General features: G+C 41.6%; 5 protein-coding genes across 10 annotated transcripts in view; 2 read left to right on the top strand and 3 right to left on the bottom strand.

Moving 5' to 3' along the window:
* Positions 1–3,877, top strand: part of Gyc88E (Guanylyl cyclase at 88E) — a 37,485-nt gene extending 33,608 nt beyond the window's left edge. For 2 of the 3 annotated variants that reach the window (XM_017247516.3, XM_017247517.3), the window contains 5 exons: positions 13–310; positions 1,317–2,424; positions 2,475–2,708; positions 2,781–3,047; positions 3,113–3,877. In XM_017247516.3, the coding sequence (XP_017103005.2) occupies positions 13–310; positions 1,317–2,424; positions 2,475–2,708; positions 2,781–3,047; positions 3,113–3,278 (2,073 nt within the window). In that variant the 3' untranslated portion in view covers positions 3,279–3,877. The remainder of the gene's footprint in view (positions 1–12; positions 311–1,316; positions 2,425–2,474; positions 2,709–2,780; positions 3,048–3,112) is intronic. The other variant, XM_017247520.3, reaches the window with a different exon arrangement.
* A 421-nt stretch (positions 3,878–4,298) lies between these two features.
* On the bottom strand, positions 4,299–9,391 carry Kpc1 (Kip1 ubiquitination-promoting complex subunit 1). 2 transcript variants are annotated; one of them, XM_017247515.3, is made up of 11 exons: positions 8,947–9,391; positions 8,643–8,889; positions 8,365–8,510; positions 7,570–8,310; positions 7,225–7,507; positions 6,850–7,165; positions 6,387–6,775; positions 6,211–6,324; positions 5,504–6,154; positions 4,845–5,451; positions 4,299–4,786 (listed from the first exon to the last, which is right to left on the bottom strand). In XM_017247515.3, exons 1-11 carry the CDS (start codon positions 9,108–9,110, stop codon positions 4,467–4,469), a joined length of 3,978 nt encoding a protein of 1,325 aa, XP_017103004.2. In that variant the 5' UTR covers positions 9,111–9,391; the 3' UTR covers positions 4,299–4,466. The 2 variants fall into 2 exon arrangements, with proteins under 2 accessions (XP_017103004.2, XP_017103003.2); XM_017247514.3 differs by having other exon boundaries at positions 6,387–6,796; positions 8,947–9,390.
* Positions 9,392–9,600: 209 nt separating this feature from the next.
* LOC108129517 (putative divalent cation/proton antiporter TMEM165) lies at positions 9,601–15,921 on the top strand. 2 transcript variants are annotated; one of them, XM_017247523.3, is made up of 7 exons: positions 9,601–9,659; positions 11,940–12,240; positions 12,297–12,587; positions 12,648–12,788; positions 13,697–14,263; positions 14,954–15,133; positions 15,194–15,921. In XM_017247523.3, exons 2-7 carry the CDS (start codon positions 12,061–12,063, stop codon positions 15,371–15,373), a joined length of 1,539 nt encoding a protein of 512 aa, XP_017103012.2. In that variant the 5' UTR covers positions 9,601–9,659; positions 11,940–12,060; the 3' UTR covers positions 15,374–15,921. The 2 variants fall into 2 exon arrangements, with proteins under 2 accessions (XP_017103012.2, XP_017103014.1); XM_017247525.3 differs by lacking the exon at positions 13,697–14,263 and having other exon boundaries at positions 9,610–9,659.
* Positions 15,922–15,930: 9 nt separating this feature from the next.
* Spn88Ea (Serpin 88Ea) lies at positions 15,931–19,542 on the bottom strand. Of its 2 annotated transcripts, none has more exons than XM_070280743.1 (3): positions 19,389–19,542; positions 16,409–17,411; positions 15,931–16,350 (listed from the first exon to the last, which is right to left on the bottom strand). In XM_070280743.1, exons 2-3 carry the CDS (start codon positions 17,393–17,395, stop codon positions 16,057–16,059), a joined length of 1,281 nt encoding a protein of 426 aa, XP_070136844.1. In that variant the 5' UTR covers positions 17,396–17,411; positions 19,389–19,542; the 3' UTR covers positions 15,931–16,056. The 2 variants fall into 2 exon arrangements, with proteins under 2 accessions (XP_070136844.1, XP_070136845.1); XM_070280744.1 differs by lacking the exon at positions 19,389–19,542 and adding an exon at positions 19,260–19,380.
* Positions 19,543–19,700: 158 nt separating this feature from the next.
* On the bottom strand, positions 19,701–23,189 carry LOC108129299 (serine protease inhibitor 88Ea-like). The gene is made up of 3 exons (XM_017247261.3): positions 23,005–23,189; positions 20,160–21,166; positions 19,701–20,095 (listed from the first exon to the last, which is right to left on the bottom strand). Exons 2-3 carry the CDS (start codon positions 21,120–21,122, stop codon positions 19,805–19,807), a joined length of 1,254 nt encoding a protein of 417 aa, XP_017102750.3. The 5' UTR covers positions 21,123–21,166; positions 23,005–23,189; the 3' UTR covers positions 19,701–19,804.
* Between the last annotated feature and the right edge of the window lie 67 nt (positions 23,190–23,256).

Raw genomic sequence — 23,256 nt, forward strand, 5'->3', positions numbered from 1 at the left:
TTTTTCGAGTAGATGTTTGACAGCGTTTCGATCCTTTTCTCTGACATCGTTACCTTTACGGAGATTTGCAGTCGAATTACTCCCATGGAAGTAGTGTCTATGCTGAATGCCATGTACTCTATTTTCGACAAGCTAACGGAACGGAACTCTGTCTACAAGGTGGAGACAATTGGTGACGCCTACATGGTTGTGGCTGGGGCACCCGACAAGGATGCCAACCACGCCGAACGAGTCTGTGATATGGCCCTGGATATGGTCGATGCCATCACCGATCTGAAAGATCCTTCCACCGGGCAGCACTTAAGGATACGTAAGTTATAAAAATAATATATAGTTGTCTAAACAACCATATATTCTGCTAAAGAATGTATAGTCTAAACTAAAAAGGTTAAAGTTTAAACTATAAGTTAAAGAATTCCTCACAATATAGACATGAAGAGGGCCACCCATTTTCACAATTTGAGAGCCCCGCTGAAAATGTAATAAAATATATATAAACTATTTTCTTTTTAAATTATGATGCAGATTGGTGGAAATTTAACTACAAATCATTTAAGGTATTCCTCTCAAGAATCGGATGATTTTTGGTAAAGATATAGCCATCGATGTGGGTCATATTGAGTCTCCCATGCATTTCCCACATTTAGAAGGGGATCCTCCAGAAAATTTGACGAAAAATCTAAAAAATATTTTGTTGTGGGATTTTTATGCAGATTGATGGAGAATCATTCTATAAATCGTTAAAGGTATTCCCCTCAAGAATCGGATGATTTTTGGGAAAGATATAGCCATAGATGTGGGTCATATTGAGTCTCCCATTCATTTCCCACATTTTGAAGGGGATCCTCCAGAAAATTTGACGAAAAATCTAAAAAATATTTTGTTGTGGGATTTTTATGCAGATTGGTGGAGAATCATTCTAGAAATCGTTTAAGGTATTCCTCTCACGAATCGGATGATTCTTGGTAAAGATATAGCCATCGATGTGGGTCATATTGAGTCTCCCATGCATTTCCCACATTTTGAAGGGGATCCTCCAGAAAATTTGACAAAAAATCTAAAAAATATTTTGTTGTGGGATTTTTATGCAGATTGGTGGAGATTCGGTCTAGAAATCATTTAAGGTATTCCGCTTAAGAATCGGATGATTTTTGGCAAAGATATAGCCTTCGAGGTGGGTCATATTGAGTCCCCCATGCATTTTCTACATTTTGAAGGGGATCCTCCGGAATCTTAATGTATTCCGCTTAAGAATCGGATTTTTCAGAGAATCGGATAGCTGCGCTGTGACTAATTTATTAGTTTATCTTCTGCAGGTGTGGGAGTCCATTCTGGAGCCGTGGTTGCTGGAATTGTGGGCTTGAAAATGCCCCGCTACTGTCTTTTTGGTGATACCGTGAACACAGCTTCGCGGATGGAGTCCACTAGCATTGCCATGAAGGTGCACATCTCCGAATCCACAAAGATTCTCATTGGACCAAGCTACAAGATCCTCGAACGTGGGGAGATCGATGTAAAGGGAAAAGGGACTATGGCCACTTATTGGTTGGAGGAGCGCGAAAACAGGCTGCCGCTGCAACTGACCGCCGCTCTTCAAATACATCCATTGTCTCCGGCTCCGCCTGCCTCCGCAGCCAAGGCTATAATGCCGCCGCCGGTTACCAAGCCAGTCTCTCCACTGATTCCAGTGCCAGTAAGTGTGGCAGTGGCAATTGCAGGTGCCGCTCCCATTCCTGTCACTGTTGCGGCTCCAACACCAGCTCCTGTTCCAGCTCCCGTCCCTGTGGTTCCACCAGTGGATATAGTGACTCCATCTGCCAGCATGTCGGGAGTGGTGCTCACTGCCACCAATACTCTGGCTGCAGCTACTCACATGGCGCACCATCAGGTTACAGGGTCAGGAACGGCAGCGGGGGCAGTTTCGTCGGGAGTAGCTGGTGCACCTTCCGCCGCTGGAGCTACAGATGACCGCGGAAGTCGTATCTACTCACCAGTAACCTTCAAGGACGTGGCTCGCCGCAGCATTGCCAATTCCCCCGTGAAGAGCAATGCTGGCTTCGCGGATCAAGAGAAACGTCGTGAATCGCGATCCAATTCTACGGGTCATGTTTTTATGCGTTCGCCATCGGATATTTTTGGTTCCCTCATACTGGACACTGAGGAATTTCTCGAAGATCTGCAGATCTCACGCAGCTCGCTGGCCAACAATAACAACAACCATACACCCGTCTGTGGTTTCAGCCCAACGCCCCCATTCCGGATTGGGAGTGCTCCCCCTAAGCCGAGGCCAAGTAATCCGGATAAGTTTACACCGGAGGAACTGGCCGCCATGGACCAGATGACACCGCCATCCACCGCTCCAGCCCGAGAGACAGCGACCTGCAGCAGTGCATCCTTGGATCGCGAGAAGACGGCCAAGCTCAAGTGAGTTTCCTAGGGAGCAGTCATGGCAGTTATCTCTTAAATCTGATTAGAAAAATTTCCTTTTCCAACAGCAGCAGCATGGATGCAACCACAGCTCCCATTACCAGTGCGGTTCGGGTGTGTCCCATGCGCTCCAAGTCGCCGCCCCAGTCCACACAGTCGATGCAAGTGGTCCAGGCTAGTACCAGTAACAGTGGTAATAATCGGCCAGGCTCCAAGGATTCGGTAACATCCATTTCACTACACTCACCGCCACCTCACAGATCTCATTCGGCACCTGCCAGGTGAGTTTCGGGATCTGAATAACGTAGATCAATTAAAAGCTTTATTTATTAACCCTTTTCTTACCCAAATAGGCCACATTCCATGTCGAAGGCAGCACGAAAAGCCTTCCTGGCGGCCAAGCAAACGAAGGCCATGGAAAAGCTGGACAAGATGATCGAGGAGGTGCACGAGGTGGAGTCTCAGTCTGCAGTCAAAGCGGCCAATATGCGTCTGGCCATTTTTGGCCACGATGGTGGAGGTGGAGACTTGGCAGCCGGTGGGTGCCCGCTCTTCTTGCCACCACCTCCTCAACAGCTGATGCCCAGCTCCATCTCAGATTCTGGCCTATGCAGTCATGGGTAAGTTTTCCATATTTTCAATAAATTTATAAATCAAAAAACTTCATTTCTTGATTCCCCCTCAGCCATAGCCACGCCCCCAGGTGCCATCACGAACCCAAGCTGACCAATAGCCAGAGTTTCCAGCACTCCCCACGTGGGGGAATCACTCATCAGTGCTGCGGTGGCTTTAGCCATGGAAATGGGCGTCACTCGCACCGGATGCACTCAAATGCCTGTAGGATTCTTTAAAGGATTCCTTGCAATCCCTTAATCCAAACCCACTATTCACATCCATATCATGTACAACTGACTCGGATTCTGCTCAATGTTCGCGCGTGCTTAATGGTGTCGTGATTAACTAGTCGGCAATTATTAGAATTTAGATAGTTGTTGAATCTCATAGCTTATAGAATAGATAAAAGATGTACCTAAATGTATTTTATGTATACCCCCAAGTAAATCCAGAAACTATAGCTAGTCAAAACAGGGCTTTAAAATTCGGCAAATAAATGTCCAAAATATGCTAAGAAACTAAACTGTATAAACTGTTGACACTATTTATGTATTTATGTGTATATTTAACCGAACTCTGATCAAAAGATTTCAAATTTCTTGACCTCTAAATATGACAATACAAGAACGAAACAAAATTTCACAAAAATAAATGAAAACGAACCAAACTATGGCTTTTCCACACACTTTCATGAAACCACCTGAGGCAAGTTTGCTCGCAAAGATATACCGCGTTGTTTATAAAAAAAAATATGATATATGTATACATTAATGTACTATAAAACTCTAAATATATTTGTAGTAGTTAAATGTTTAAGAAGTAGACTTTCTGTGAACACGCCTATTAAATAAAATGTTTCAAGAACATAAAGAAAAGCTATTTTTATGCAATTCCTCAGTTCTTCTTATATAAACTATCCAGAGTAAAAGACTTATTATTTCATATACTATCCCTTTAATTTTTAAGAAAACAAATACATTTTTTGAAGTACAATAGACGATTTTAAATAAATGCTTTTAATTTGTTCATTTTTAAATAGTCTGTGAGCAGTTGGTGGCTCTTTTAAATTAAATGCAGTTTTGACAATAGGAAGGATAAAGATTTCTTTAATATGGCAAACTGAATTGAGATTATTATGTGCACACATGGAGATCGTAGATTTGTTCTACCTAACATACTTTTATTCGGAACCTGTTCCATCCTTAATTTAGGCTTGTTACCGGCATATCACATCTAAACTAATTACGGCAAGCGCGTTAAACTTAAATAAAAACTTTACGAAACAACACAATTTAATATATATAAATATATATGCGTGAACTTGCATACACTGTAAGCGTAGGAGTTTTTGTCTTTTAGAGTGACTAGACTTGGTTGGGCTCTCGGAAAATGCTTTCCCGATTGCTGTCGGTGGGTGACCCTGATCAGATTCTCTCGGCCAGGGGCGTCTGTACTACCTCGTCGTTGGAATAAATCAGAGTTCCGTCCAGTGTTTCTATTGTGTGAATGGTGGTCTTGCAATAGAAACACACCTTAGAGTTCATCATGTGCTGCATGATGCAATCGCTGCACGACTGATGTTTGCATGGCGTGAAAACAGCAGTGATGGGCTTGGCACAGCAGATCGGACACAGGGAGTCCTCCGATGGCAGTGTTATGTCCGAAAGAAGGGTCTGCTTCACCCGTAGACTCTCGATTAAGCGGCGCACATTGTCGATCTCATCGCCCGACACATGGGAGGGAACTGTGGAATAGATTTGAGTTCATAGTTTCAGAGATACTTTAAGCTTCCAATAACTTACAATCACTCAAAGCAAACTTCAAAATGGGTGGATCGGCTCGAATGCGCTTCGAATTGTTTGGCAACGGCACCCTCACGTCGTTTGTCAAAGGATCTATGTGTGGCCTGGCTGACGGGTCAAAGTTACCCCTTGGGATGTTCTTCTGCTCCAGCAGTGGCGTTCGTATCTCTCCCAAGGCAAACTCAAGGGTGGCAAACTGAAAGCTTGGATCGGTAAGAAAAGCGCGCGATACACGGGTAACAATCTGCGGTGTCATGTCGTTCTCCATCTCCTCCTGCATTAGCGCCAGGAGAATACCCAAAGCTGCAGTAATAATCGGATAGTGGGTAACCGCATTCAGGTCTGCTGAGCACATATCCACCACAAACTGGAAACACCCAGGAGGCACTGTCACCCGGGAGAGCACTTGGCTGATTAATTGGCAAATGCGGTTCAGCAGAAGATCGCTGTTGGGACGGGAAGCATCCGTGAGAATCTCAGGAGCCACTGAGATGATCAGCTCGAGACATCGCATCAGTGAGACCGTCAATTCGAAGCACATGGAGCAGATCTTAAGCTGCTTGGGCTCAAACAGAGTGTTCTCCTGCCTCTGTGCAGTGTTTTGGATCTAAAAAGTAACTTTTATAAAGACATAGTAGTTCGGAGAGTACACAACCTACCTCCTGCAGCAGTAAAATAAACTCTGAGAAAGCCCAGTTCAACTGACTTAAAACGGAGTTGAGAAAGGCGGTGGCAAAAGGCTCATCCTCTATTAGCTTGGATCCGATCAGACGCTGAAAATGCTTGGATGGATTGGCTGGGGCAACGTTGTGAAGCAGCCCCGTATGTGTCTCGTTTCTGGAGCGACTCCTACACAATCCCTGATGAAGTGGCAGCGATCCACCTTGCCAAACGAAGGGCTGACGGGAGTCCTTATAAGCGTAGCCCTCTCCCATCCAAAAACGGAGTAGAAGCCAGTTACTCTGACCCCAGGCTCTATTCTCATAGGGGCGCAATAAGGCTCGCACCAAGGAAGTTTGCGATCTCTTTGAGGTTCGTTCCAAAGCTCGCACTCCGGACTTGTGGCAGGTGAGTGTTCCCAAGGCTTGCAGTAGGGAGTCCTTGCATGAAGCCAGAACGATGCGAGGATCAGCAGAATGAAGGCCTAGAAATTCCGCAGCAGCATTCACAGCACACTCTGCATCCGAACCCTCAAATTGGGCCCTTAAGTCGTGGTGGGAGAAGTCCATGACGGCGTCCAGTAAAATGGGCAGTGTATTCACATACACCTCAGGTACAAAGGAGAATAAGGAACCCGTACTTGAAGCAGTCTAAATGAATAAAATTCTTTAAAATAGTCAAATAAGTAAAATAGCATCTTCAATACCGTCAGTGTACGCAACATGCGTTCCAAAAGCCAAATAAGGAGGAACCTTCTATGTCCATTTAAGGCCACTCCTCTTAGCCAAACTTGTTTTCTCGCCAATGATATAGACCGAGTCTGAAATTGAGTTGGGAGTTAGATAAAATCCATGATAAAGAGTATAGATTTTAATAACGTACCGCAAAGACATTCTGCCGCTGGCTAAACTTGGATCGCAGCTCACCCATTACATGCTGATGGTTCTCGTTCATGCAAACATTCGCATGCTGCTCCAGGGCCACCAGTTTGCGCTCTATATCCTCTCGGTAGAATTTTGTTTCCTTGAGCACTTCGTTTAAGGCAGCTATTTCATCTCTCACCGCAGCTATTTTGACGATATACTTGTGCCCCGCTGAATAATAGAAAATAATGCACAGATCCAGGATTTCACAGAGACTGGCCTCCATGTCTACATTTCCAGGAGCCGAGTCAGTTGACCCACTGGGTCGTGGGTTCAAAAAGTGTGTATAGGTGGTATTGTTGGCACCCTGAGTGTGTCCCACCACTTGAACATTATTTATATTTTCACCTAACAGATATAGAGTAGTATCTATGTTTGAGGATATTATTTTCTGATATTTTACTCTAAAATAAAATACTTACCCACTTCGTTGACCCTCATATTCTGGCGATCATCGTCATAGATCTGTTGTGTACGCACGGGCCCCAGACGTTGATCAATGTCTGCCCGATGAACCTTTCTCAAATGAGACAGTACGCCTCCAACACGGTCAAAGTGCATATAGTCAAAGGATCCGTCAATGAAAAAATCACTGTTCACTTCCACATGCCGACTGGGCATTTCCTCCTTAAACATTGTTCGCGCCTGATCGATTAGAATAGAGACGAAGGCGAGGGCCACAGGGGCATCCAAAGGATGTTGAATGCTCGACTGCATGAAAAAGAAGGCGTGAAAGGGCTGCAAAAGAAAAGTTATCATATTTAAAAAGAAAACTTATAGAAGTAATTGAAACCCACTCTTTGTTCCATGCTGAGATCAATCACATAACGCCGCATTTTGGTTAGAAAAATAGCACGACTCGAGGGACTTTCCTTGGTGCCATCCGTGTTGATCAGAAGAGTGGAAAGGAAATCCTTTTGGGCCGCGTGCAGGGGCTCCGTTACCTTGCGCACTTTGTCAACCACACTCAGATACTTGTCTTTGGGCCCATCGATGCCCTCCGTCCAGGCCATGCTGTCGGGCAACAGCTCCTCCATAATATAAAATTCCAACGGATGAATGTAAAGGAAAAAAGCGAGACTAAAGTGAGAAAAAATAGCTTTCTTTAATATATTTTTATAAAAATTAAATCAATTACTTACCAATGCTTCTTGAAGAGTTTTCCCTCCAGCAGGTACTTGCGAGTCTGCTCATGGAGGCATAGGCAGTGGAGCATACCTAGGGCTTGTCGGTGCTTCTCATAGTCCAATCCCTGAATCGTATGCGTAAAAGTACCCAGAAGCGCGTTCACTAGTTTGCGTAGCACAAACTTGACTTCGTCGCCCTCCATGTAGTTCCAAAAGAGCGCAAGGAGACCCTGCAGCACACTGTTTGAATTATCCTTTTCAGCAGCCAGATTGGTCATGCTCGAAATCCGTTTCAGCAGAACGTCCTCAATGATGTAGGGATCGAATATTTCATTGGTAAACTTCTCTATCAATAGTGTAGCAAATATGCAGTACACAGTCTTTTTGGTAGAAACTCGAGCCTCCGTTTGATCGGTACTTTGCCCCGCGTTCTGGGCGTTGTACTTGGAGAATATGGCAGCCAGGTTGAAGAGATAGTTCATAATTAGATTGGCCCGTCGGAGCTTCAGAATGGGCCGGGCCATTAGCGGCTGGAAGCCCTGCACTGGATACATGAAGGGACGATTGCCAAAGTTTGCTTCGATGCCCTGAGTATAGCCTAACGATATGGCGGCGAAAAAGGTAATGCCCGGACCCTTCTCCAGCTTGTTGAAGGCAATTCCCATCGAACGACCATTGCGGAAATACTCTATATGTTCCTTCTCCACATCGAGGGTCACGCCTATGACGTCGCCTATCTGCCACTTGTCTCCATACCTGTAAATCCAAACATTATTTTTTTTTTTGAGGAGTCAACCTTTGACTACTTACTTCTTGGTGGATATATGCCAGATCTGTTGCTTACTGCCGTCGTAGCCATAACTACACTTGGTGTCCCCTACGCCGCTGTTCTCGTTAAACTGACAGGAATTAGAGGCCCAGCCTATCTGCATGACGCCCTTGGTGTGGAGGTGAATCTGAAGAAAAAAAAGGAACGAGTTTCAGTACGCACGTGCAACCCACACTCCTTAGGGCGAGTCATTGACCGCTGGTCAATCAGAAGCCACCCCATCCCCACTTCGACACCCACTCCCATTTAAAGCGATTACCTCATACATCCAGCGGCCGCCGTACACGCAGCAATTAGCCCTAACTGTATTAAAGCTTCCTTGGGAGCGCAGGGCCAGACGATCCGAGGACACCCGCACCGTAGTCGTGTAGTCCACATCGAATATGGTCAGATCCGGACCAATACGGCTCTCGGTTTCGGTGTACAAACGCCGGATTTCTTCGTTGCTGTCTGTCTGGATTGCCTGAAACTTGTCGTCGAGCCATGCCCGCACAATGACCATCTGCCTAGAGAGGAGAATCCTGTATACTGTATATCAAAAGACAGAATATAGAGGCACTTACTTGGTCACTGAAAGGTCCTCGAGCCTGGTGGGCTTCGGATCCGGCACCGTGGAACAGTTGGCTCCTTCCAAGTCATCGTCCAAGTCCGAATAGAGGTTGTCCTGTTCGACCTGCTCGAAAATGTCCTCGTTGAAGACTTTCACGAATAATTTTGAAATCGACATCTTGGCACTGTCATTTCATTGCTAGCTCTGTATTCCCTATAATCTTTAAGCCAGTCAATCCAAAATCCGCCCGACAGGCAAAAAAGGAATTTTATAGTTAATAGAGATGAGCAAATCCGCCGACTCTTATCGAGACTGACTAACGGTGGCTTATATCGGATAACGCTCAACTCAACGTTTTTTTTTACTTTTGTCGAATTTTCAAGTAAAAACTTAATTTATGTAAAAGTTTGTTTATTAAAATGTCACAAAATGTCATTTATTTGTTATTCTCAATGTGAAAATGTTGACGTTTAGATTGTGGAAGTGGATTCTGGAAGAGGTTGGATTCTACTTTCTTAGAGACATTTGGTAAAAAAATTATTTTCCAAATTAATTTTTAAGATTAACTAACTAATTCAAATAAGGTTTAAGATATTTATCTTTTTTTTTTAAACTGATCTGACGAACAGCTGCTCAAATCCCTCAATCCCCACATCACTATCAATTTTGTTGATGTTTCACAACACTCACGATAACGATAACGATTTTCAAAGTTGTTCTCGAAACGTAAGGACGTGTTTTTGTGGTGCTGCTCCTAGAGAGCGGTTAATTTAATTATAAGTCAATACGCAGCGAATGAGTCATCCCAAAAGCACCGAAATTGAAGTGTGCAAAGTGAAAATCCTTTCCAATTCAGTTACTGACCGAATCATTCTCATTTTTGCTGTCGTCAGCGGCAAAGTGTTTGCCACCAGTGATGCTCAACTGACGGGCTAAGATTTGGCGGGTTACAGCCGCCAATTACTAATTAAAATTCAAAGTGAAACTCAATGAAACAATGTTCATAATGGCAGCAATTAAATAAATTAATTAAACAATAACACCGTTCACCTTGGGACCACCATTTCACTAAAGCGTTAGTTAGGCTCCAACGATTTAGCCGCAAAATGCGTTTAATGTTGTAGTTATTGTTTTGTGAAAATTACAAAAATAGAAATTCGCAACAAAAAATAGAAGGGGAAACAAAAATCAATGCCAAACCCATTCGAAAACAAGACCATTACAACATACGTATGTGGCCATAAATGAATATGATTTCTGCTGCTACATATACCCTAGGCAATTGATTTATCTGCCTGTTCTCGACCCGTTTATTTTTGTTGCTATTTTGTTTTTTTTTTTCGCAGAGCAATCAACTTGATTCTTTGCGTGTGTATGGGGTTTGTTTGTAATTTGAATTCAATTTAATGGAACTGGAAATATTGTATATATAGGAATTAAATAATTATTATTGACCATGTTGTGGAAGCTGGCTGAAAGGGAGCTTTAATTAACTTTAACTGAATTGTAAAGCCGTTAATTACAGGAGAAGACGCTTCTTATCAGTGTCCCCTAGACGAGCACGTTGTTTACAGTAATGGAATACGTTAGCTCTGATAGTTCTCCCAGACCATATGTTTACATAATAGGAGCCTTGGCTGGCTCCTCTTTCCTTTTCCTCCCACCCTCCTCGCCGTTGACTGCTATTTCTTTATTTTTTTTCCAATTTATTGAGAAAATATCCACTTTGCTTTCCGACACTCAGTGACGTTAATTCTGAGTGGAAAATAAATATAAAATACAAAAACAAACAGTCTCAGAACAGTAAAGAACACAGATGAACACTATGGATGGTGAATGGAAAGGACCGACTCATTGAAAAAATACCCTAGAATTTTATAAACAAAGTTGAATCATTTTTTTTTTGTCACATCTGCCAACAAAAAGATCCCCTCTTTTATTTGCGGAGCTTACTTGACTCAGCAATATCCTCATCTGCGATAAAAACGAATTTTTAATCATCTAGTAAAATATTTAAGCATCTTCTGTTGCTGATATGAAAGGAAAATCGCACATAACTGACCGGTCTTTTAAAAAATATCAAAGGAATACAATTGGGCTACCAAGTCATAACTTTTTAAAGATATGGTACGCTATAACAGATATAGCAGTCGATTACATATTCAATTTTTTACGATTCTTTGGTCACGTATACATGTGTTCTTTTTTTTTATACACTATCTTTAAGAGTTCCTTAATTAAACTATAAAGTTAAAGAATAGTTATGATGTATACTTTTATTAGAGAAGACATTTATTAAAATTACTTATTAATTAAATGCTATTTCTAACGTCTCAAGAAATTATTTATAAATATGTGCTTTATAAATATTAGAATAATCTTTTTCCAACCACTTAGTTTGCATATCATCTCAGTAAGCAACTGGGCTTGTGGGTTAAATTCAAAGATAGCAAACTGCGATTTAAATAAAATATAAAAATAAACAAATATTTAAAACCACATAGCCCCTTCCGACTCTTCCAGATAAAACCACTAAATAGACCAAGGGAGACCCCAGAAGAGCATATAGTATTCCGGGTGAAATCCCATTCATTCGCAAACATTTCTCGGGCTATTATCTAATCGATGGGCTGAAGTGCTTTTGCCTCTGACGTATCGAATGGTCGTGCGATCAAAAATATATATATTTGTATTTAATTTCGGCAACTGGGGCTGTGGGGTTCCAAACTGAGCCGAGAGTAGCGACTTTGATTGACCATATCAGACGACACTTGACGCAGTGCGTTCTTATCTGGGCAGCGGTTCACCCGCTTCAGCTCCTTGGCCCCGGAACCGAGCCCAGTTTTGACTTGGCCAAACACAGACATGGGCAATTTTCTGTTTGCCTTGTACAAATAATGCCATGGAGAACACTTGTTGCCCGATTAGCCATAAACATTGGGGCTTTATAAGTGTACCTAGCCATGTGAACGAGAATCTGATCTACTCCAGTTCATTTCTTTGCAGCCAGTCGAGGGCAACGGACACGTAAACGTTTATAGAACAGATTCTTAACCGGAAGAGAAACGGACAGTTGCATGAGGCAGGCCTAGAGGAGCAACAGTTCCCACCCAAAGACAGCACGAAGATGTCACAAAACCAATCCTACTTCTGGCAAACGACCAGACACAATGTATACCTGAAGCGATCCGCTAAATGGCACATGGCGCTGGCCCTCATGGTGGTGCTCACATTTGGCACAATCTGTGCGGCGGAATCACAGCCGGATAGTGAAGATAATGCGGTGATCCAATCCGGCATACAAAGTGTAAGTCATTAAAGCACATAATCAGACAAGAAACTAATAGTTATTTTAATTTGCAGAACTTGGAGGTGCAGGGAGACTTGAACAGGCCAACGGACTTGAGCTCTTTAGATGAAAAAGCAAATGAATCAGCGGACCGGCAGAAAACCAAGGGAAACTTTATCGATGCGTTCACCGCATCGATCTCTGTTATCCTGTTAACAGAGCTAGGCGATAAGACTTTCTTTATAGCTGCCATAATGGCCATGCGCCATCCGCGTTTGATTGTCTTTGGCGGAGCCATTGCCGCCTTGGCCCTAATGACGGTACTCTCATGCGTATTCGGCATGGCAGCTAACTTTATTCCTAAGGTGTGTTTCAAATTTTTCTTGCTAAAATGTCAGTTCTATAAATGCACTTTTTATCCACAGATTTATACGTATTATATCTCAACTGCATTATTTTTAATATTCGGTTTGAAAATGCTGTACGATGGCTACAAAATGAAACCAACCGATGCTCAAGAGGAACTCGAAGAGGTTCAGACTGATCTGCGCAAGCGCGAGGATGAGGTGAGTGATCCTGTGTGGGATCTATATATGTACTATAAACCCTATAGTAGTCTTCTATGTTTCCGTAGTTTTTGTATATCCAAAGTAGTTTTGCAATTGTATATTTATTAGTTATTTTTATGCTTTTGTTAATAGCTATGCTTGGTATTGTATATTTTTTTAAATATTTTTAAAACCTAACGACTGGCGAAATGTTCTGAAAATTTCCAAATAATATGATATACGGCCAAAGCGATCACTTCATATGGCATGCTTTGGTTTTCCAGTTCTATACTTGAGGTGTAAACCCATTACTTTGCTTTATTTACACGACTGGCGAGAACGATAATAACAAAACAAACACTAACCCAAAGCTTTTCATAATTGTAATTATACCTAAATTGCATGCTAATGACGATTTTTTTAATAGCCTACAAAATAATAGCCCTAAACAATCCAGCTCGATCGACAAAAGGGCGAAAAGCGCGAATACACATTCTCAGTTTCAGCTTGTGATTTATTTTATTTCGATTTGATTTTATTTGAAACATTTAAAATTCACATAAACACACACCCATCCAAGCGTATGTGACTAATTGCACGAAAATTTGCGCATTTTCAACAACAAACGTGTTCTTGAAGAGTTTCTGACCTCTGACCAACGAAATTTCGTACTAAACTATGCGATATGGAACAGCTTTTATGCCAAAAAAAAAATGAAACAACTTCACCCGAATATTAATCAAAAACCAAAATTTCTGCAAATCAATCACTAGCTAATGCCAAATTTTTAATTGTTTATTTCTTTATGCAAAAACGAAATTTAAATATTGATTTAACGTTGTACCCGAAAATGTTACCTACCAAACAACGTATATTTGAACAATGCCCATTCTGATCTTGAATTGTATTGGTCGTTCGGAACGCAGTTGATGCGCAAGGCCAACGGAAAGTACGAGGATTCTGACGCCAAGCGGAAGAACAGCAACTCGGACAAGGAGGATGCCAGCGAACAGGCGCTCATCCACGGCCGTGGCTCGATCTCCACCGGAGCTGGAACTGCCAACAACGGAGATTCCGACATGCAACATCGCCAGCGAAAGCAACGCAACAACAACCTTAACAATAATAGTAGTAAGCGAAATAGCTGTGATAAAACTGACAACGATGAGGGTGCCGACCACGACCCCCACGAATCGGAGGTCTTCCTCAAGGACGGCCGTATTGTGGAGCAGCTGAAGATGAAGACCTTCCACGGCAGTCCCGCCCATTCGGCGGCCTCATCGAACCAGACCGAACAAACCACCAACTCCATTGCCGCCTCCCTCAACACCGTCGATGTCCAGCTGGCTGGCCATCCCACCGATCATCCGTCCGTTGGAGGCGTACCGGAGCCCAGGGCTCCGCTGGCCGGACACGATAGCATGCACAGTCTGAATGGCAGCCTGAATGGTGATCTCACCACCGGACCGGCAAATGGCTCCCTCAAAGCTCGGGTTAGGCCACAGAATCAACTAAAAGATTAATCAAGCAGCCCAGCCTCCTATTTTGTGTTCTATTACGTTTCCGAAATTCAAGTTGATAAGAGCACGGTTTTATGTTATTTCTGAGAATTGTTTTGATTAGGAAATCTTGTAGTATTTTTAGCAAAACAAACATAATTTTTATTACAAACATAAACATAAATTTTATCAATTCGAATTCCGGGAAACCTAATCCGAACCTAAATCGAGGCTTGGGTTCACTAATCCAATAACTGGCAACTGTTAAATGTTGTTGTTCGCTTATCATCATCGTTTCACGTGCTTTTTGCCCAAAAAACAGTCACAACACACACAGAACATCAAACCATGACATTATTTTTTATAATTTATATATTTTTTTACTCATAAGTCATTGGGTTTTGTGCCCACTGGGCTTGGTTACCTGTTCCACCTTCATCTGTTTGGCGCACCCATTATCTCACCCATTGTTTCTCTCTCTGCATGTTGTTTGAAGTGATCGTTTTCTGCTTTTTATTTTGGTTTTATCAAACAGGATAATTTTTATAAATTGTCTCCTGTTCAAAAGTATCTCAATGTCGATTTTTTATTTGCTATTTATCCTTTGTTTGCGCACATTATCATCCCAATTTTTGAAACTCCCTATATTGCTAACAATTTCTAACAATTTGTTTTCTTTTTCAGCTGGACCGTGATGTGAATGCTGCGCTGGTGAACGATGCGGAGAGCGGTCGGCGCCGTCCCCAGCGCCGTGGTGCCACCTACTTTACCATGCGAATCTTTGCCCAGGCCTTCACGATGACCTTCCTGGCCGAGTGGGGTGATCGCTCCCAAATAACCACCATTATTCTTGCCGCCAGTAAGGTAAGATATCTTTAAAAACACCCCAACCTGCCATTATACTCATTGTTTTGTGTTTTTCAGGACATCTTTGGAGTAATCTCAGGCGGTGTTATTGGCCACTGCATCTGCACTGGCCTGGCTGTGATCGGAGGTCGTCTTGTGGCTTCCAAAATCTCCGTTCGCACTGTCACCATTGTTGGTGGCATTGTATTCATTGGCTTTGCCATCTATGAAATCGCCATGCCACCGGACGACTTGTAAATAAAAGAAGCAAGCCATGGAATTTTAATGCGAGATTTGCCCGTTGACGACCCCACATTAATTGAAGATCTAGTTTAGTTAATCTTTAAAGACCACCCTTTTTCCCATTTTTTGAGGAGCAACGCTGGCACGGCTAAGAGGATTGTATTGCCTAAGCCAACACTGAAGTAGTTTCATATTATTAACTTAGCTTGCTTGCCAAAACAACCAAACAAAAGTGCCTTCAGTACTTTTCGCCTGGGCCATGACATTACACATTTAGTTAAAAAACACTCAAAACAAAACAATGAATTCATTTGTTCGATTTGTTTGCCTTTATTTGATTTATATAACTTCCGTTTCGTGTTAAGTATTAAAGATGTTTGTTGTACATATGCGTGCTGAAGCTCCTCCGAGCTGACAACCTCTCCTCAGTATCCCACATCCTTATTTGCATATTTTTGTTTACGTAGCAATGTTTACTTAAAAAAAACACACAAATTAAAACTAAAGATTTATGAGTATTTATGATTTTTGTATGAAAAACTTAGTAAAGTGAGCAAAACAAAGATTTCTAGTTTTCTTTAGTTTATTAAGGACATAATTTATTTTCGTAAAAGTATATTAAGGAGTTTACATTGTCGCTTACAGTCAAGAAAAATTTGGTTAAGTTAATTCAAGAGCAGGACTGCCCTGGTTATAGTTTACTTCGCGGTCTTGGGATCACGATAGATGCCCGTGAAGAGGATCGACTTGGACTGGCGATCATAGATGACGAACAGGAACGGGTGGTTGGCCTCGAACTTGGCCGGCTCCACGGGCCGGGCCGATCGGTAGGTGAACAGAACAGTGGCCGCCGAGGCGGTGCTGCCCTCCTCATCCACCTTGATCTTGGCCACATGCTTGGCGTCACCAATGGTGACCTTTTCCGAGGTCAAGTCGTCGAAGGTGGCCACGGAGGGGTCGAAGATCTTAGTTGCTCCCATTTTGGCGAGGATCTAAAAGAGAGAAGTGCGTTAGGGGTATAACTAAAGCAAGGCTTCCTCAGGTACTTACTGGCACCAGTTCCAGGCGCTGTTCGAACTCAAACTTGGGCAGCGACACTTCGATCTCGCGGGGCATGGCCTGATTCAAGGATTGCTCAAGAGTGTCGGCATTCAGGCGGGAGAGCACATCCTCTAGAGAGTTGCTGTTGAATGGCGGCAGGATAATCACCATGGAGATGTCGGATTTCTCATCGGGATCGCTGTCCGGATTCTCCTGCGACTCGAAGACTGTGCGGTAGGGAAGCTGGAGCACATGGGCCCGCAACTGCTCGTCCGTGTTCAGAAGGAAGGTTCCCTTCTGCTGCATCATCGGCACCAGGGAGAAGTTCGAGGCGGATGTGTAGAAGGGCATCGGAGCGGTCTTCTCCACCTTGAACTGGCTAACCCATTGACCCTTCAAGTAGGCAGCATTGGCGAGGGTTAACCTGGTGAGAGGAGTAATTTCATCGGCGCTGAGCATGTCGCGGATTTGGTTGTGGGTCACATTGGCGATCCAGTCGTTGATCTCCTTGCGCGACTCCTCAGGCTTGTTCTGGAAGTCCATCTTCACGATCTCCTTGGCCAGGCGCGTTTCGATGCAGTGGGTCAGCGGCAGGTCCTGGGCAAAGAAGATGCGGTCCGCAGATGCGAATTCCAGTGGCATCTTGAGGGATCGGGTCTCGCGGTTCTTCTTCTCCAGAATGTAGGCACTGCGCACTACTTCCTTGGACTCGGCCCAGTCCAGATGGAGCACCTTGGCCAGTTGCTTCTCTGTTTCCCCGGAAGAACCGAAGTAAGCCAGGAGCAGGGCATGGTACGTGCTGTATGGTGAGAAGAAGACGTTCTCGTTCGGCGTGCTCTTACGGATCACATCCAGCATTGACACTGCAAAGTTTTGTTGTCCCTGGTATAGTTGAACACGCTTCTCCAGGAAGCTGGGATTCGGTTCCACATCGCAGAGACCAGCCAGGGCGATGGCCGGAAGAAGCACCAGTAGGGATACGCTCAAAGTATGCATTTTGTGACTTGGAAATCTGAAGAATATTAAGAACTTTTAAGTTTGGATGGTAATCTTGACATGACGTCTTTGATATTCAGAATTATTTTATTTAATTTTGGGTCCCCTTATCTTTATTCCACATTATTTAAGTATATACATACGTAAATATAATATAAAAATGTATATACATAAGCTACGTGTCTAGAATCACATGTGATTCCAAATTTTTTTAAAAAGTTCATGTCTCTGCAAATGATTAGAGATTGACGGACAGAGTTGACGCATCCACTGTGTTTTTTCCGGCAATCCATTTAAATTGTGACAGAAAATTACTGCCAGCGCATGAATACAAGCTGTAGTTTAGTGGAAAACCCCTAATTAAGGGAGTTATTAGGGAGGACCATTTAATAGACATTATTTAAGCTCATTTGGTGAGGCATCTACTTAAAATTCTACTCGTTGAACTGAATAAATCACTGAGTTCTATTGCACAATAGGGCAATTAGTAAGAATAATACTGAAATACTTTCGAATGAGATTAGGACATTCGTCAACATAAATCAATCTCATAAACTTAATGTTTTTCCCAACTGTTTTATATTTAACGGGAAAGATTTATTATATGTTTCCTAAAAAATATTTGAGGGGTTTTCCTTTTAATCATATTTGGAAGATGGTTTTTTTGGTGATTGGGTAAAAACCATTTTAGCACTTCGGGTGAAAGAGACCTTGAACATAATCATAGATCTACAAACAACAAAATGGTTATTTAAATTTGCTTGGTTACGCAGTTTAAGCCGCTTTGGGCTGATTCACCCCGAAAGCTTTTCCAGTCCATCGAATCGTCAGTTATCTTGGAGCTCAATTGCAACATCTCTGACAAAAAAAAAAAAAAAAAAAAGAGAAAGTTTGCCGCCGCTCTGCACTCGACCAAAATTCGCATAATGGCCTGTTACCTGTATGCCACCTGGGTATGTGCATCCAGTGAGGCATGAAAGACCCTCCACCGATCCAAGAGCTTTATCTTGACTATATGTATGATAGTAGCTCCAATTCCAGCTTTTAAGCCAGCTGAGCGATGACGCTTTTTGCGATTGCGTGACTGCAACAGCAGCAGCAGCAATGAAAAACGCTTCGTGTAAAAATAAAAAATATAACAAAAAACCCAAAATTAACATTTCCAACAACCAGCAACCGGTTAGCACCGGCAGACATCGCTATATAGTTTGTGATTCATAAACGGCACTGCGTATGCTCAATTGTTGACCCTGTATTGGCAATTTTGTAATTGGTTTCTTTTGTTGTCATTTTATTTTTATTTTATTTTTTTAACCCATAGACCCGTAAGCTCTGTTTGTATGGGGGATCTTTGCGCATGCGCAGTTATTTGTTTTTTTTTTTTGGGGAAATCCAGAGATATTGAACAATCAACGAGCTCTTTTAATTGCTAGGAAGCTAACAGTCGGCTTATTTTGAGCTGCATTGAACTTGGATTAATGGCGTGTCAGAAATAATTGACAAACACTCTGCGGTTTATTAGAAGTCATAAATTATTGAATTTAAAGTACTTGAGCGCGGTTTTACATATAAAAACTTTGCGGTATAGCTTGTTTTTTGTTTCTTTCTTCTATAATAATTGTTTAAAAAGTGTTTAAAAAAAACTGCACTAATCAATTAATGAGCTTTGAATGTTTTTAGTAGAATTATCTATTGGCCTTGCCTTAAATTCGTGTATAAAAATACATCTAATACAAACAAGGCAACAACAAAATTATAGTTATTTACAATAACTATACATTAATTGCCCCATTTCAATTGCGTACGACTAATATACATATCATGTTTATTGGTGTGTATGCAATCTTTTATATTGTATACACACCGATATGCTGATTCGTATTGCAGAAATAGTCAACGCTTTAATAGTCGTGGAGTGATTGTGGGAGCTTCGGGGGAGTTGAACAAATGGGGGCAAACACTTGACAAACACTGAAAAATCGTTGGGGAATACCTTCGTCAAGTGGAGGCTTAAACTGGCACCGAAACTTGTTAAAAAATGTTAAACCGAGCACACGACCGTTTTGTTGCGGCCTTAACTTTTGACTGAATCGTTCCGGCAAGCGACCAAAATATATCCAAGCGCAGCTTTAATATCGATAACTTACGATGTCCGCCAAGCACCTGATCTAATCTTAACGAACGGTAACTTAACGAAAACTGTGGTGTTTTGAAACACTGGGTGTGGGCAAGCTGGGCTAATTTTAAAAACTTTTACGGTAACGGTTTTTTTTCTATTTTTCAATTTTGAAAAACCTAAAATAAATATAATTTCATTGTAATTTTTATTTTGTGTATTCGAAAATTAAGTTTAAATAAAGATCAATTCAAATGAAAAACAAGTTACAAAAAATATGATATCTGGTTCGACTACTGCTCCGCCGGAATAGGCTCGGCATACACTCCGGAGAAGAGGATCGTCTTTGACTTTGTATTGTAGATGAAGAATGCGAATGGATGATTGCACTCGAATTTAAATGGGTCGTTCCTGGCCGATCTGAAGGAAACCAAGACGGTGACTGCCGCGGCGGTGCTACCCTCCTCGTCTACCTTAATCTTGGCCACGTGCAGGGCATTATCGAAAAATATATGGTCTGGAGTCAGCTCAGAAAAGTTTGCACGTTGGTCAAATATCGAATTTATCCCCATCTTGGAAAGCATCTAATCAGGGTGTTGAGAAAGAAATTTTAAGTATTTTTATCAGAGTATGAAGAGTAATACTTACAGGTTTAAGTGAGGTCTGCCTTTTGAATTCGAATTTGGGAATGGAAATCTCGACCTCCTGGCCAATGGACCTCTTGAGCGCCGATTCCAGGCTGTTAGAGTTCAATTTTGACAACAATTCGGGAATGGCGTTTTCCTTGAAAGACGGCAGCACAATAACCATGGAGACGTCGGACTCGGTTTCCGAAGTTTGGGACGTTCTGAAGGGTAGTTGGAGGATGTGGGCATCTAGTGCGCTATCGGCTCCTATCTTAAATGTGCCCTTTTGCTGCATCATAGGAACCATTGAGGAGGAGTTAGAGGCAGTGAAGAAGGGTTTCGAAATGGTATTCTCCGTTTTAAACTGGCTGACCCACTGGCCTTTGAAGAAGGCAGCATTGGCGAGAACAACTTGGGTGCGTGAGTTAATTTCCTGGCTGGTCAGCACGTCGCGGATGTGATTACGAGTTACGTTGGCAATCCAATCGTTAATATCCTTTAGAGCCTGTCCTGCATTTTGCTCAAAATCCTTTTTTATTATATCATTACCCAGTCGATCCTCAAAGCACTTGTGCGTTTCCAGATTTTGAGACAAAAATACGCGGTCCACTGATGAGAACTCCAGGGCTCCCTTTAATGTCATCTTTTTATCGACCCACTTTTGAAGCATATAGACGGAGCGCACCATCTCCTTGGAGTCTGCCCAGTCTAGCGATAGAGTAGAGACCAGTTCGTTCTGCGTTGTTCCAGCCGATCCGTAGTAGGCCAGAAGCAGTGCATTGTAGACGCTATAGGGTGAGATGAATACATTTTGGTTCGGCGTTGAATCGTAGACTTCTTTAAGCAATGAAACAGCAAATTTTCGCTCTCCCTCGTGCAGAAATGACCGTTTTTTGAGGAAGGCATTGTCTGATTTCACATCGCAGAGATGGGACAGGACCAAGGCCGGAAGGAGCGCGAACAAAGAAAGTCCAAGGAAATACATTTTTATTCGAATCGAAAGACGTATGAACTCCGAGAAGGCTAGCTCTGCAATGAATTTAAATGTATATGGAACATAAATATATAAACATATTTTGTGATTAAACCCAAGCTTTTCTTGGAATTATAAAAAGATTAAAGCTTTCTAAGAACAACGAAAAAAAACCCTGCATGACATGCAGAGCGTAAAAACCTTACAGAGCACATTATAATTTTGAGTTGATATGAGCATGTCCGTCTGGGCGTCGTTGGGTCTGTGTCTGAATTAATCTCTCAGGCTCAGACTAACCAGGTTAATTACACCCTTTATTTTTTTACTCTTAAAGACTAGTGTATTTGTTCCATTGAATGTACCTATGTTTTATGACTTCAGAAATTAGATTTTATGTCTAGGCATCCTAAATTTGAGGGTCAGTGTCCACTTCTTTAGTCTAGAAGTCTGGAGTTTCATATTTCGTTTTTTATAATTTCATTTAGCCGTGAAAATAAGCTACGTGCCTAGAATCACATCGACATTTATTTATTTATAAAATTCATGTCCCTGCAAGTGATTAGAGATCGACTGTCAGAGTTGACGCATCCACTCCGTTTTTCCCGTATATTCTATGACTGTCATATAGCTGAACGTTCGAAAATGACCCAACTTTCGAAAAACTTTTGAAGATAGGAAAGCTGGGAATAGAAAATACTAATTTCATGAGAATCGGCCAACAAAATCCGATATTGAAGTATACACATATCCAATCTTAACTGCAAGGGTATACAAACTTCGGCTCCTTTCAAACTTAGCTTTCCTTTCCTCATAACAGTCACTGATAAGAATGTCATAAATATTTAAATTTCGATTTCCTTATGTACAATTAAAATATTTACACAAAATTGTACCTAAATCCGTGGTCCAAGGAGAAAAGCAGTCAAAAATTGAATAAACAGCCCACAATTATAAATTAAATTATATTTTTAGGCGAAAATAATTATTATTTTTTAATTTTAAGAAAAACAAGAAAGGAAAGCTATTTTCGGGCGGAGCCGAAGTTTATATACCCTTGCAGTTAAAACCGGATATATATAGCAAACATCGGATATAGTTGGCCGATCCTTATGGGAATATGAATATATAATCCAATTTATTACAATACGAAATCTAAAACAAGAAAGGAAAGCTAACTTCGGGCGGAGCCGAAGTTTATATACCCTTGCAGTTAAAATGGATATATATCGCAAACATCGGATATAGTTGGCCGATCCTTATGGGAATATGAATATATAATCCAATTTATTACAATACAAAATCTAAAAAAAGTCTCAAGCTTCTATCTTCAAAAATACCAAAGTTGGTATTTCAACCAAAAACCATTTCCGATCGTTCAGTTATATGCCAGCTATAGGATATAGTCAGCCGATCCTTACGAAATTTGGCATGTCGTATTAGTTTGCCAAACATAGCACTCATGTCAAATTTGAACTCTCTAACTTTAAAAACACTAAAGTTATACCATTTCCGATCAATCAGTTATATGGCAGCTACAGGATATAGTCGGCCGAATCCGGTCGTTCCGACTTATATACTGCGTGCAAAAGAAAGAAGGGTGTGTGCAAAGTTCCAAGACGATAGCTTTAAAACTGAGAGACTAGTTCGCGTAGAAACAGACGGACATGCTCATACCAACTCAGGAGGTGATCCTGATCAAGAATATATATACTTTATAGGGTCGGAGATGTCTCCTTCACTGCGTTGCACACTTTTGGACAAAATTATAATACCCTCTGCAAGGGTATAAAAAACGATGTTTCTTAAATATTATATGTACATATAAACGTACTTTGGTTATCAGTAATATTTATATTATTTTCATACTCACAATGTTATTATATATTATACTCACAATGTTAGAATAGCTCTTCAATAGAATAGAACAAAAACCACAACAAAATTTATATAATAAATAAAAAAATATTTATAAATGTTACAAATTTAAAAATCTTTAATCTTAAACCTATTTAAAATTCTCAAAAGGAAACTCAAATAAATCGCAGAAATATTTTAAATAAGCTCAAATCCGACTGACTTAGGAGAACATTCTATAATCGATAACCGATAAATTGTGCCAAATTTAAAAATAAAAATACTAAATACT

This window comes from Drosophila bipectinata, chromosome 3R (assembly GCF_030179905.1).
Source record: "Drosophila bipectinata strain 14024-0381.07 chromosome 3R, DbipHiC1v2, whole genome shotgun sequence".
NCBI classification, from domain to species: Eukaryota; Metazoa; Arthropoda; class Insecta; order Diptera; family Drosophilidae; genus Drosophila; species Drosophila bipectinata.